Raw genomic sequence first — 15885 nt, 5'->3', positions numbered from 1 at the left:
GAGTCGTCTTGAAGCTGTGATCACCAACAAAGCCTTTTGTATGAAGTACAGTAGTAAATACATTTCAGTAAGCGTGTTCAATACTTTTTCCTGTGTTATTTCTCATTATTATACATAATTTAGTGGTTGATTTTAAAGATCATTTTCTGGTGATAATTTCCCTTTAGGTCTATGACAGCCTTGATGCAAGTCTTATAGGTTTACACTGGGAAAGCAACGACAGCGCCGCAGAAAAGAGGAGATTATTCTGTCACACATAAGTGAGGGAGATAAATATCAGATTGGTTTTTGCTTCTAAAAGACCAAATTGCACAAGATCTGGTCCATTATTCCCTTAGGAGCCAGACTCCAATAAGTTCCTTTGTATTTCCCTTAGCTGTATTTGATATGTTGAGTGCTTATAATGTTTAATGGTGGATGCTAACTTCTTCTAAATATATCAACATGTCCACTTATCGAATTGAGCCCAATGACCTGTTGAACATGAGGTTCATTCTTTTTCTTAACACAAACCTTTTACTGGCAGACCCGGCAGTGGGGACCGCCATGCTAGGCTATATTCATCATGTAGCAGAAAGCACTTTTGGGATTTTACATAGCACCACAGAATCATTCATTAAATATTGTTCAGATTCCTGGCTGCCTGCTACAGTCAGTAAAAACAAGTTATTCCCTAATCAAAAAATCTAAACCTGCTGATTACTGGGGGTTCTGACCAGTGGGACCCCCAGCGACCCAGAGATCAAAGCACTGGAACCTTGAGACCAAAACTATACAGCATGCCTGACATTCACTCTATTCATTTTCTTTGGGACTGTCAGAGAAAAAAGGAGCATTGGACTTTCTCTAGCAGTCCTATTGACAATGAATGGAGAAGAGACCTGGTAAGGCTGGTGCATTTACTTTGAAAATAATTGTCAGAATGGCTGTATATTCTGACATAAAAATGAGCCTTTTATCCAGCTAAAGAATGAATTAGCTCATGAGCCTAATTGTGTTTGTTCTCCCACCCAGCCTGATTGATAGCTGCAGCTTGTACTTAGCAGTATGGAATCTCAGCAGGGAGGAGGGACCATGAGAAGCTGTGAAACAGGCTAGGTAGGTGGAGACTGAGTTATAGGATTTTACAGCCAAACTGATGTGGATTTTTACAATAATTTCAGCATCTTCATCAGGTCTAAGATCTGCTTAATAACATATGCAGATTGCATTGTTTTCCCTTCTTGCAACGTGATAGCATATCCATATCACTTGAGTATGCTGTCATGATCTGACCAGTAGGCTCTAACCTGCTACTGATCCTAAAATTGCAGGAGTCCGATTCAGCCTTGTACCCCCTTCTAACTTTTCCCTGCACAGCGGAACTCGGGTCACGCGACAGCTGCCCTGCTCACTTAGGGCCGTGTTTCAGTTTCCTTCACAGCCGGCAATTGAACACTACTATGCAGAAAAAAAAAATGAAGGCGGCACAGTGCCTGTCCATCTTTGTGACCCCTTCTTTCTCAGAGGGTCCCAGAGGTCGGAACCCATTAACCATAAGGCAATAAAAACCCATCACTATGTGCCATCTCTTTATAAAATTGGACTGTCCGTTACCAACTCTCCTAATCACACAACTACTGCAGCTTGTACTCTGTATACTCCGCCACTCAGACTGGCGTAAATGGTGCCTTTATTCTGATTTATTACATACTTCTAGATATCATGGTCGCTATTCTTATAAGTTAAACTGAAATTTTTTTTTAAGGGGGATCCAAAATGAAATCTCACATGAATATTCAATTACTGAAACCTAAAAAAAATCTATATATGATATGCACCTCCAAACAAGATTTCCGACCCTACCCTCATCCCTTAGCTTACCATTGTTGAGCTCCTACCTCATTTCATTGCCTATTCACATATACTTTTGGATCCTAAATTTAGGATGGTCTAGATGTCAACCGAGGGAATTCCCGACCAAAATGACTTTCTAATATATATTTTCTTGCTTTTTTGTATGCAGAAGTATATGTTAATGGTATATATATATATATATATATATATATATTAGTCATTGCCTGGCAAGTCAGGCAAAGTCAGATCTGTGACAAAAATGGGTGTAAAATGAACCACATAGAAATCACAGCTCAGGAGAGTTTTTCCAGTGGAGCAGTAAACCCAACATTAAGGACAGCTCATCCTCAGAAACCCATCAAAGGCTGAAGACGTGGGAATTTCTGCATTAGCATAGGAATGCCTGTCAATTGCAGGCCAATGAATGATTTAAAAAAAAATAATAATAATAATGACGGGGCCGTGATGGGCGATTCTTATGATTTGGTGAAGGCCCAGAAGGTGTGATGTATATATTCAGATATGCATTCATGACAAATAATCACCAATATCTCAACCCTGTTGTAAACAACCCCGGTAGGCCTCCGCATGCCTCCAAATATTAAGCCTAACCCATTCCAATATGGAAATACACCATATATCGGCTAATGGGTGCAACAGTTGGAGAAGAAAAGACGTTTGGCAGGGTTGGGTTGCGCAGAAGACAACGCCGGTGACATACAACAAAGTCATGCAGAATGAAAAACATGCAGACCCTGCTCCAGAAAAAAATAAAAAATGACGATGCAACAAGTCTCTCACCGCCAGAAGTCGGGGTACAAACAAACGATGCCCCATGCCCAGAAGCTCCAGGACACGACAGGCGTACTCGTTGACAAAGTTGCTCTTCTCATCCTGAACGTCCTGGGACTTTTTGATGGGAGGGGAAAGCTTAGGGGCTGTTGAGGTAAAAGAAGGAATCCTTTCCTCCATGTGGGGGTCCTTAAGGGAATCCCCCCCCACGCATACACTAAAGGAAGAATTTCTGGCAAGTGGAATGGTGGTGTTGGGCATCTAGAACATGGTAATGCCACATGGAAGTATCCTTAGGAGGAACGTGACCAGACATCCATTACATGGCATGTGTAGAGTCATCTGTGCATGTATCTACGATAGACGTGAAGGCACCATTACAAAATAGAGCAGCATCTGTGAGAGGGCAGGGAGACGGCGTAGAGCCAGCAGTGGATGCGGAGAGGGAAGAGCAGGGCCCGGCTTCTGTATGTGGGGCTGCAGGAGCGAGCGATGAGATCACTGCATCCACAGACGCTGCTGCTACAGCCTCTCATCATGAATCAGTAATGAAGGAGGGAGTAGAAGGGAGGCGAACAAGCATGGACGGAGGGAGGATGCTCCGAAAAGGATGCTGTCATCACAACCCAATAGGAAACCCCTTAGTCCTTATCGCCCACACCCTTTCTCTCTACCTTCCATGTCGCCGCTCATCCCAGTGCTCTTCTTTTCCGTTTATCCTACAAGACATTATTTTATAGGAAGTGGGTCTGACATTAATGCATAAAAAAATGCAAAATAGGAAAAAACCTTCTGTGCAATTATTAGAAAGCAGAAATCAACCAAGGGAAATCACCTGTATATACGGGCGCTCGCTTACGCCCATGATAATGGACTTTCTATATGGTCAGATGATTTCAGGCCTCGGGTGGCGACACTAGGTAAATCCCTGACAAACATGGCATACAGATCTGAAATCCAATCCAAGCTCTCCCTCTAGTGTTATACTCAGGGTTTGCCGAGCTTAGAGCAATGGCCTCGCTTCATGGAGTTGGAATAGTCCGCAGCCGCCTCTCTCGCCACAGTTAGGTGAAAACTTTCCAAGTTACTACTTTTAGGGTTCCTGCAGACGAGCGTATTAAAAGTCGCCCGGGTTCATCCAGAAAACTTGGACTATTGTTTTCTAATTTTCAGATTTTTATCCATGTGCCATCTGTGTATCCAATCTTTACGTCTGTGTGATGCCCGTGTATGGTCAGAACTATGTTAACATATACATGATCAAATAAAACAACAGTTACCTAGGTTTAGAATAGAAAAATATCCGTAAAAATCTGATGGTACGTCTGGGATCCGATTTTTTCTCTCGCACTGACAGATTTGTATGAGTAAGGGTCTCACCGGAAATTCAGATGATGGTAGTTCGTGGTGCTATTTTTCTGTCACTGACACTTGGGCCAAGAAAAAAAGTAGTTACATGGCTCTGTGTCCAATACGATTAAAAATCGGATAGCACATGTCCGACTTATACGCTCGTCTACATGAGCCCTTAGGGTAAGGGAAAAGATGCCTCGTATTACAGTAAACTAGAGAAAAAGATTGGAGTAAACTGTAACCACCAAAAGTAAAGTAAACTACGGGTTTATTAAAATATAAATCCTTTATTGGTACACGTTAAAAAACATTTTTGCAATAACTTACTATGAGGAAGTCACAATAAATAATAGCACAAGTGAATAACAAGAACAGGTTGATCCTCAAAGCAAATGGGGATACTTTCATTGCAATGCCTAGAATGCCAGTATATACGGAATAGTATGGGGATTATGTATAGCGTATACACTAATTAAATGCTCGTAAAAGCAAGAAGCGAAACGCGCGTCGGGGTATAGATGGGTGATCCCCCTTCTCCTCTTCTATAGGTAAGTGATCTACTACATTTAAATTTTGTCCCAGTACATGTATTTCCACAGTTCAATCCTTGCCATTTGAGAGCATTGCGTGTCTGACTTTGTATTGTTCTGTCTATATACATGCTCTAAGCCTAAATTATTATCATTAGTATCACACTGCATGGTGGACCACTGTACGTGCATTGCACTAGCACGTTATACATATCTCCTATGCACCTGCCACTTTGATATTTTCTTATGACGAATGATTGTGTACGTATACTTCATTTATTGCCTTTCTATAGGTAGCAGCAGGCTGGGTTTTTCCTCTTAGTGTTTTTCTATACTTACGTTGTATACGTTATACATAATCCCCATACTATTCTGTGTATACTTTAATTCTAGGCATAGCAATCAAAGTATCCCCATTGCTCTGAGGATCAACCCGTTCTTGTTTTTCACTTGTGCTATTGTTTGTTGTGACCTCCTCAAAGTAAGTTATTGCAAAAACATATTTTAATGTGTACCAATAAAGCATTTATATTTTAATATCCCCTTAGGTCACTTACTTTTATTGGTTTCAGTTTACTTCAATCTTTGTCTCTAGTTGTTCAATGAGTGCACATCACCATTTATATCATTATGTCTTAATGTGGGGGGAACATCACACTAGTAAGGTATGTTTCCAGCCTAATTCTATACAAAATTGTGCTTTGTCTTTTCTTCGCCATGCGTATTACAGCAGCAGCACTGGGTATGATATTTCACTAAATTTAATTTGCACAGCGCAGAGGAAATTCGCAGCATGTCCATTAATGTACAGACGTCGAAAGAAAATCCACAGCGGTTTCTGCCACTGAGGTTTTCCTGCTGTGGATTCGGTAGCTGTAAAATACCATAAGTGTAAATTTACACAGGACTGATATGCAGCGGATTTTCCATGCTGGGCTTACAATTTCGGTAAATCTGCTCTGCAAATTCTGCAGCGCGTCAATTTTTTTTTTTTACCCCGCATGGGGTTAAATCTGTGGCAAAGTCTGCAGCAATTATTGCCATTGTAGTGTAGAAAGTCCAGACTGGATCAATCCTGTGCAAATGTTCGCAACTTGGCTCTATATGCGGCAAAAATCAATTAAAGCCAGGCTGGGGCTACATGGCGTAATTGTAGTTGTCACACAGATTTTCTGCAGTATACTACAGTACCACATCGCAGTTAACTGAGGGGCAAATCTGCATCACAAACGATAGTACGCAACATTTTAGGTATATCCTCCCTGTCTCACAAACCTAAACAGCTATTCAGCACTTGACTTTCCTCTGTCCTCCAGCTCCTACTCCCTCTCCACTCAACTCAGCTGAAGACTTTGCCTCATTCTTCAAGCAGAAGAATGACAACATCAGAGAAAGCTTTGGCTTACAACCCCCCCACAAACCCTCCACATAACTACATGGCCCTCCTCCGCCAAAATCAGCTTCTCCACCATTATAGAAGATCAACTTTCTGCACTACTCTCAAGATCACATCTCACCACCTGTGTACTCGACCCGAACCCTTCCCACTCATCCCAAACCTCACCAGTGTTCATCCCAACCCTAACCAATCTCTTCAACCTATCACTAACAACTGGCGTTTTCCCCTCTTGCTTCAAACATGCCTCAATCACACCTATCCTCTAAAAGCCGTCCCTTGACTCATCCTCCGTGTCTAGCTATCGCCACCATATCACTTTTCCCCTATGCCTCAAAACTAATGGAACACCACGTCCACCTTGAATTATCCTCCCACCTCTCCTCCTGCTCCTCCTTCGACTGCTTACAATCTGGCTTCCGGCCACATCACTCCACTGAAATTGAGACACTACTCTGTCCTTGTCCCCCTCGACCTGTCAGCTGCCTTTGACACAGTGGACCGTTCCCTATTATTACAGACCCTCTCATCCCTTGGCATCACAGATTTGGTCCTATCTTGGATCTCGTCATACCTAACAGACCGGACATTCAGCGTCTCCCACTAACACAAAACCTCCTCACCGCGCCCCCTATCTGTCAGTGTACTGCAAGGTTCAGTACTAGATCCCCTGCTTTTCTCCATTTACACCTTCGGATTGGGACAGATCAAAGAATCTCACGGCTTTCAGTATCACCTCTATGCTGATAACAAACAGATTTACCTCTCTGGACCAGATATCACCTCCCTACTAACCAGAATCCCACAATATCTGTCCGCTATTTCATCCTTCTTCTCCGCTAAATTTCTAAAACTTAACCCCTTCAAGACCTTGCCCTTTTCTGTTTTTGCGCTCTCGTTGTTCGCTCCCCTCCTTCCCAGAGCCATAACTTTTTTATTTTTCTGTCAATATGGCCATGTGAGGGCTTGTTTTTTGCGGGACAAGTAGCACTTTTCAAAGACATTATTGGTTTTAGCATGTCGTGTACTAGAAAACGGGAAAAAAATTTCAAGTGCGGTGAAATTGCAAAAAAAGTGCAATCCCACACTTGTTTTTGTGCTTGGCTTTTTTGCTAGGTTCACTAAATGCTAAAACTGACCTGCCATTTGGATTCTCCAGGTCATTATGAGTTCATAGACACCAAACATGTCTAGGTTACGTTTTATTTAAGTGGTAAAAAAAAAATCCAAACTTTGCTAAAAAAAAAAACATTTTTTGTGATCTGGGGTCGGGTGAGGGCTTATTTTTTGTGTGCCGAGCTGGCGTTTTTAATGATACCATTTTGATGCAGATACGTTCTTTTGATTGCCCGTTATTACATTTTAATGCAATGTCGCGGCGACCAAAAAAACGTAATTCTGGTGTTTCAAATGTTTTTCTCCCTACGCTGTTTAGCGATCAGATTAATCCTTTCTTTTTTATTAACAGATCGGGCGATTCTGAACGCGGCGATACCAAATTTGTGTAGGTTTGATTTTTTTTTTATTGTTTTATTTTGAATGGGGCGAAAGGGGGGTGATTTAAACTTTTATATTTTTTTTTATTTTTTTCATATTTTTTAAAACATTTTTTTAAAACTTTTGCCATGCTTCAATAGCCTCCATGGGAGGCTAGAAGTTGGCACAACTGGATCGGCTCTGCTACATAGCAGGGATCTGATGATCGCTGCTATGTAGCTGAAATGAAGGCTTGCTATGAGCACTGACCACAGGGTGGCGCTTACAGCAGGCCGGCATCAGTAACCATAGAGGTCTCAAGGACCTCTATGCTTACCATCCTGACGCATCGCCGACCCCGATCATGTGACGGGGGTCGGCGCCACGATCATTTCCGGCCGCACGTCCGGAAGCGCCGGTTAAATGCCGCTGTCAGCGTTTGACAGTGGCATTTAACTGGTTAATAGTGGCGGGTGAATCACATGAAAGCAGGGGACCCAACCCCCGCTGTAATAGTACGGCGGAGGTCAAGAAGGGGTTAATATGGACACAACAGAATTCATCATCTTTCCCCCATCTCACTTGACCCCCCCAACGTACCTATCCATTACAGTAAATGGCTGCTCATGTTCCCCAGTCCCACAAGCTCGCTGCCTCGGGATAACCCTGGACTCTGATCTTTCCTTCAAACCACATATCCAAGCCCTTTCCACTTCCTGCCAACTACTACTCAAGAATATCTCCCGGATCCGCACACTCCTTAATCAAAAATCTGCAAAAACCGTAGTCCATGCCCTCATCATCACCTGCCTTGACTACTGTAACCTCCTATGTGGCCTCCCTCCTAACACGCTCACACCCCTCCAATCGATCCTAAACTCTGCTGCCCGACTAATCCACCTGTCCCCCGCTATTCCGCGGCCACTCCGCTCTGTCAATCCCTTCACTGGCTCTCCATTACCCAGAAACCCCAGTTCAAACCCTAACTATGACATACAAAGCCATCCACAACCTGTCTCCCCCATACATCTGTGACCTCGTCTCCCGGCACTTACCTACACCTTACCTCACAAGATCTCCTTCCCTACTCCCCTCTTATCTCCTCTTCCCACAATCACATACAAGATTTCTCCCACGTATCCCCCCCAACTCTTGAACTCTCTACCGTAACATATCAGACTTTCGCCTACAGTGGAAACCTTCAAAAGGAACCTGAAGACCCACCTTTTTCGACAAGCCTACAACCTGCAGTAACCACCGAAAAGACCAAACCACTGCATGACCAGCTCCACCCTCGCCTACTGTATCCTCACCCATCCCTTGTAGACTGTGAGCCCTCGTGGGCAGGGTCCTCTCTCCTTCTATACCAGTCGCTGACTTCTATTGTTCAAGATTACTGTACTCTTTTTTAAATTAGGTATACCCCTTTTCACATGTAAAGAACCGTGGAATAAATGGTGCTATAATAATAATATCTACATGAGATTTTTTTTTTGTTAAGGGTATGTATACAACATATTTCTCAGGCGGATTCTGCTGGAAAAACCTCTGCAAAAAAAGGACATAATGCTAAGCAATGTAAAAACAACTTGCTGTGCGCATTGTTCAGTCTCTTGTTACTTTTTTTTTTTTATTGCGTCAGGATTCAGAAACTTGTAGTGATTGAAAGAAGTGACCTGTTCACTGTTCTATATACTTAAAAGTGTAGTGCAAAGACATCACCGTCTAAGCCATCTCCAAAATGGCTGAGAAAATGTTTCATTGAAATTACCGCTGGCAATTTGCTGAAGTGCTTTTAACTTAGAAAATGTGACAGTTCCACTGGCGTCTTAAAGATACTGTGTGCCCGTGCTCTAAGGCAGACTCAAAATCACATCAGAAGACCTTATGGGGTTTGACTGCAACCCGTCGTGGTTTTGCAATGCAATTAATGGCCGTGACTTTTTCAGAAGTGAAATAGATAAATAAATGTGTTTCAGCACGGCATGAAAAAACAAAAACACTGCAAAACCACAGGAATCTGGAATAAAACCATGTACGGCTTTATATTCACGTGCTTCTCAGAAAATTATTATCAAAAAGTTAATTTCATTTCTTCAATACAAAAAGTGAAACTATATTATATAGAGTCATTAAAAACAGAGTGATCAATTTCAAGTGTTAATTCTGATATATTTCTGTTAATGTTGATGATTATGGCTTACAGCCAATGAAAACCCAAAAGTTATTATCTCAGTAAATTAGAATAATTAGCAAAAACACCTGAAAAGGCTTCCTAAGTGTTTAAAAAGGTCCCTTATTCTGTTTCAGTAGCTCCACAATCATGGGGAAGACTGCTGACTTGACAAATGTCCAGAAGGCAGTCATTGACACACTCCACAAGGAGGGGAAGCCACAAAAGGTCATTGCTAAAGAAGCCGGCTGTTCACAGAGGGCTGTATCCAAGTATATTAATGGGACGTTGAGTGGAAGGAAAAAGTGTGGTAGAAAAAGGTGCACAAGCAACCGGGATAACTACAACCTTGTTAAGGCCATGTAAAAATTTGGTGTAGATTCACAAGGAGCGGACTGCTGCTGGAGTCATTGCTTCAAGAGCCACCACACACAGTCGTATCCAGGACATGGGCTACAAGTGTCACATTCCTTGTGTCAGCTACTCATGACCAATAGACAACGCCAGAAGGGTCTTACCTGGGCCAATTAGAAAAAGAACTGGACTGTTATCAGTGGTCAAAACAACAAGGTGTTGTTTTCAGATTAAATTAAATTTTGCATTTCATTTGGAAATCAAGGTCCCAGAGTCTGGAGGAAGAGTGGAGGCCACAATCCAAGCTGCTGGAGGTCTAGTGTGAAGTTTCCACCATCAATGATGGTTTGGGGAGCCATGTCATCTGCTGGTGTAGGTCCACTGTGTTTTATCAAGACCAAAGTCAGTGCAGCCGTCTACCAGGAAATTTTAGAGCACTTCATGCTTCCCTCTGCCGACAAGCTTTTTGGAGATGGACATTTCATTCTCCAGCAGGACTTGGCCCCTGTCCACACTGCCAAAAGCACCAATACCTGGTTTACATACAACAGTATCGCTGTGCTTGATTTTCCAGAAAACTCGCTTGACCTTAACCGGGTATTGTCAAGAGGAAGATGAGAGACACCAGACCCAACAATGCAGACGAGCTGAAGGATGCTATCAAAGCAACCTGGGCTTCCATAACCCCTCAGCAGTGCCACAGGCTGATCGCCTCCATGCCACGCCACATTGACGCAGTAACTGATGCAGAAGGAGCCCCGACCAAGTATTGAGTGCATTTACTGAACATACATTTCAGTAGGCCAACATTTCGGATTTTAAAATGATTTTTCAAGCTGGTGTTATAAAGTATTCTAATTTACTGAGATGATGACTTCTGGCTTTTCATTGGCTGTAAGCCATAATGATCAACATTAACATAAATAAACACTTGAAATAGATCACTCTGTGTGTAATGACTCTATATAACATATGAGTTTCACTTTCTGTATTGAAGACCTGAAATAAATTAACTTTTTGATGATATTCTAATTTTGTAAGAAGCACCTGTAAGTGACCGTATCCTAAGGGGAGATTTTCATGTGATATGTTTTCTTAGCTGAAAACTTCACTGCAAAAATGTAAAGCCATGTAATCCTACGGGAGGGAATACAATCTAAAACACATTTGTGGTTTATATTTACGCGCTGAATTTTTCTGCAGCGTTTTCTGAATATATTGGGGGTTTTAAGTGTGGAGTCAACAGAGGCTTCAATGTCATGTGAAATTTAGAACAATAATCTGCCACAAATACGGCACAAAATTTGCAGCCATAATTCTATTTGGATTTTCTGCTGTAGAATTATTGTTACAGATGTGATACCTGCACCCCTGGTGTGAATGCAACAATTGGCCACAAGTTTTATTTTTTTTTTTATACATGAAAGGCTTCATTTAACAATTGCCACATGTAAGGCTATGTTCACACAATGGATTTTTCATGGGTACCCTTGGAGTTGCAGTTTTATGGAACTGCGGCAAAGTGTAGTGAGATTGTGGTTTTGACCTAAACTCAACCATTGCATTTGAAGAAGCCATAAATATAAGAAATCAGAGTTTCCGGACCCCTGTGATATGGCAGTGCAGATCCTGGTCTTTATTGATCTCATATATGTCTTTGCAGGTTTTCTTCTGCCTAGGGAGTAATTACTAGAGCCAGAGACAGGATGATTTATTCTTCCTGCTCCCCACCATGCACTGACATACAACAACCTATTTTGGAGCCATAGCACAAGGCTCCGGTTTACAGACATACCTGCGCCGAGAGCTTCAGTAACGAAATCATGGAACTGACTCTACATAAGGCTGAATTCACATGTCCATTTTGCTAGACCCAAACTGACTGCAGATCTTTTTTTGAGGCTATATGTATGCATAGAGGGGCATTATTACCGCATGTAGGCACAGAGGGGAACTATTACTGTATAGAGGCACTATTACCATAAAGAGGCACAGAGGGGCACTATTATCGTATGGAGGCACAGAGGGGCACCATTATCGTATGGAGGCACAGAGGGGCACTTATCGTATGGAGGCACAGAGGGGCACTATTATCGTATGAAGGCACAGAGGGGCACTATTATTGTATAGAGGCACAGAGGGGCACTATTATTGTATAGAGGCACAGAGGGGCACTATTATGGTATGGAGGCACAGAGGGGCACTATTATGGTATGGAGGCGCAGAGGGGCACTATTATCGTATGGAGGCACAGAGGGGCACTATTACTGTATGGAGGCATGCAGGGGCACTATCACCGTATGGAGGTACGGAGAGGCACTATTACCATAAAGAGGCACAGAGGGGCACAATTACCGTATGGAGGCACGGAGGGGCACTATTACTGCATGGAAGGGCACTATTTTCGTATGGAGGCACAGATAGGCACTATTACCATAAAGATGCACAGAGGGGCACAATTACCGTATGGAGGCACGGAGGGGCACAATTACCGTATGGAGGCACGGAGGGGCACTATTACCGTATGGAGGCACGGAGGGGCACTATTACCGCATGGAAGGGCACTATTTTCGTATGGAGGCACAGAAGGGCACTATTATCGTATAGAGGCACAGAGGGGCACTATTATCGTATGGAGGCACAGAGGGGCACTATTATCGTATGGAGGGGCACTATCATCGTATGGAGGCACAGAGGGGCACTATTATCGTATGGATGCACAGAGGGGCACTATTATCGTATGGAGGCACAGAGGGGCACTATTACTGTATGGAGGCACAGAGGGGCACTATGACCTTATGGAGGGGCACTATTATCATATGGAGGCACAGAGGGGCACTATTATGGAAAATGCAAACAACGAAACTGGGAAGAAAGAAAGCGCAATAGGGTCTTAACTGGTAACAAAAAGGTGACAAGGAAAACGATCCACTCACCTTATATAGTTGCTACACAGCAACATGAAACTGTCATGAAATAGATGTCAGCTGCTGCAAGGACATCGGTCACTAGAAGGACCAAACAGTGCGAAACAATCGGGAGGGAGATGTCACTCCTGCTGAATCCACAATGGTTTCCAACAGATAAAAATTTATAAGGAAAACAGGGTTAACGCGTTTCGACGTTGTGCAGCACCTCTTCATCAGGACAGAAACCGCTGGCATCGGCCCCGCACCTTAAACTGTTTCAAATACTCACATCTCATTGTTAATCCAGTCTCCTCACCATCTTCTGACTCTCTGTGACATCGAAGTGTAGAGGGGGCAATGAAGTCACTACAGCGCGCCCTCTGTTCAGAAAGTCAGAAGACACTGAGGTGACCGTAACAACTGAGACCGTAGCAGCAGGGAACGGGGAGAGGTGAGTATTTGATTATCTAATTTTTATGAATGGAACAATGTATGGGGCCCATTATACTGTCCGGAGCACTAGGTGGGGCTTATTATACTGTATGGAGGGCTATGTGGTGCCCACAATACTGTATGGAGGACTATGCTGTACATGTAAAACTGTATGAAGGATTATGTGGTGCCCATAATACTGTTTGGAGCACTATGTGGTGCCCATAATAAAGTTTGGAGCACTATGTGGTGCCCATAATACTATATGAGGGAATCTGTGGTGCCCATAATACTGTTTGGAGCACTATGTGGTGCCCATAATAAAGTTTGGAGCACTATGTGGTGCCAATAATACTATATGAGGGAATCTGTGGTGCCCATAATACTGTATGGACGACTATGCTGTGCACATAAAACTGTATGAAGGATTATGTGGTGCCCATAGTACTGTTTGGAGCACTATGTGGTACCCATAATACTGTTTGGAGCACTATGTGGTGCCCATAATACTGTATGGAGCACTATGTGGTGCCCATAATACTGTTTGGAGCACTATGTGGTGCCCATAATACTGTTTGGAGCACTATGTGGTGCCCATAATACTGTTTGGAGCACTATGCGGTGCCCATAATACTGTATGGAGCACTATGCGGTGCCCATAATACTGTATGGAGCACTATGCGGTGCCCATAATACTGCATGGAGCACTATGTGGTGCCCATAATACTGTTTGGAGCACTATGTGGTGCCCATAATACTGTATCGAGCAATATGTGGTGCCCATAATACTGTATCGAGCAATATGTGGTTCCCATAATACTGTATGGAGCACTATGTGGTGCCCATAATACTGTATGGAGGATTATGTGTTGCCCATAATACTGTATGGAGGATTATGTGGTGCCCATAATACTGTATGGAGGATTATGTGGTGCCCATAATACTGTATGGAGCACTATGTGGTGCCCATAATACTGTTTGGAGCACTATGTGGTGCCCATAATACTGTATCGAGCAATATGTGGTGCCCATAATACTGTATGGAGCACTATGTGGTGCCCATAATACTGTATGGAGCACTATGTGGTGCCCATAATACTGTATGGAGGATTATGTGTTGCCCATAATACTGTATGGAGGATTATGTGGTGCCCATAATACTGTATGGAGGATTATGTGGTGCCCATAATACTGTATGGAGCACTATGTGGTGCCCATAATACTGTTTGGAGCACTATGTGGTGCCCATAATACTGTTTGGAGCACTATGTGGTGCCCATAATACTGTATCGAGCAATATGTGGTGCCCATAATACTGTATGGAGCACTATGTGGTGCCCATAATACTGTATGGAGCACTATGTGGTGCCCATAATACTGTATGGAGCACTATGTGGTGCCCATAATACTGTATGGAGCACTATGTGGTGCCCATAATACTGTATGGAGCACTATGTGGTGCCCATAATACTGTATGGAGCACTATGTGGTGCCCATAATACTGTATGGAGCACTATGTGGTGCCCATAATACTGTATGGAGGATTATGTGTTGCCCATAATACTGTATGGAGGATTATGTGGTGCCCATAATACTGTATGGAGGATTATGTGGTGCCCATAATACTGTATGGAGCACTATGTGGTGCCCATAATACTGTATGGAGGACTCTGTGTGTCACTCTGTATGTCTGCAGACTTTTGAATCCCCCCAGTGCACGCACTGTGCGCTGTGAGGATTCGCCCATTTCTAAACTATTGTAGAATTTAGATATCACTCAAGTAATGTAAGACACTAGTGGAATCTTTGGCATTGTACTATATCTGTTTATCAGTGCATCATGAATCGTGGTATGGGTTAACGGGGCCCACTGAGACTCTCTTGCCCGGGGCCCACGAACACCTGCAGCTGGCCCTGTTATCCGCTCTCCACTGCTGATCCTCGTACCAGTCCCTCCTGCTATCTCTAACACTGAGAGAAGATACGGGACAGCATTCAGAACCACTAAGCTCTGACGGACATGTGATATTTTTGCAGATCCCTCAGCTAGATAAAGGCCTTACAGAACGCCTGTGTGACAAGCCCCTTAGTCTGGCATGGTGGCAGAGGAAGAACTGATCATGCAATAACCCCGTCCTAATTTTATTTGCTCTACTGAGATACATGTGTATCCGCTGCTCTAGCCTTTATTAGTTATTAAAGTGAAGGTGAAGCAGGAAACTCCACCTGCTCCCCGACATGGTCTTGATGCCGGAGCTCCTCTATTTTCTTCATCAGAGGTAATTAGAGGTCGGTTTCCCCAAGAGACTGGATCTAATATAAAATAGCTGCACTGAGCTCCACGGTCATACGGGAAAACACATCATTTACTGTCAGAGCCCGGGATGTAATCCCTCTAATAACCAGAAGAATAAACCCAATCCTCACTCATTCGGAGAGGATTTAAAGAATACATTTCCAAAAAGGGTATGTGAGGTGATATCTCTGTGTAAAAAAATCATATAAACAGCTTTGAAGAAGAAGAATGGCAGGGATACGTAACAGGAGTTGTCCTATACTGGACCCCTTATTAACAGATTCAATTAGCATCATGAAATAGAAAAGGAATACAAATTGTATACCGGACTGTTGCCA

The 15885-nt window shown here is 43.1% G+C and overlaps 1 protein-coding gene across 6 annotated transcripts in view; it reads right to left on the bottom strand.

Annotated features, from left to right (window-relative positions):
• The window catches only part of RABGAP1L (RAB GTPase activating protein 1 like), a 304875-nt gene that overhangs the window by 63885 nt on the left and 225105 nt on the right, over positions 1 to 15885 (bottom strand). The window contains exon 1 of one of the 6 annotated variants that reach the window (XM_069737822.1): positions 2638 to 3256. The exons of the other annotated variants lie outside the window; for them this stretch is intronic. Within the exon in view, the coding sequence (XP_069593923.1) occupies positions 2638 to 2889 (252 nt within the window). The 5' untranslated portion in view covers positions 2890 to 3256. Of the gene's footprint in view, positions 1 to 2637; positions 3257 to 15885 lie in introns of those variants that run through there. 6 annotated transcript variants of the gene reach the window in all.

The sequence above is a fragment of the Ranitomeya imitator genome, chromosome 8 (assembly GCF_032444005.1).
Source record: "Ranitomeya imitator isolate aRanImi1 chromosome 8, aRanImi1.pri, whole genome shotgun sequence".
NCBI lineage: Eukaryota > Metazoa > Chordata > Amphibia > Anura > Dendrobatidae > Ranitomeya > Ranitomeya imitator.
This window is presented reverse-complemented; position numbering and strand designations above follow the sequence as displayed.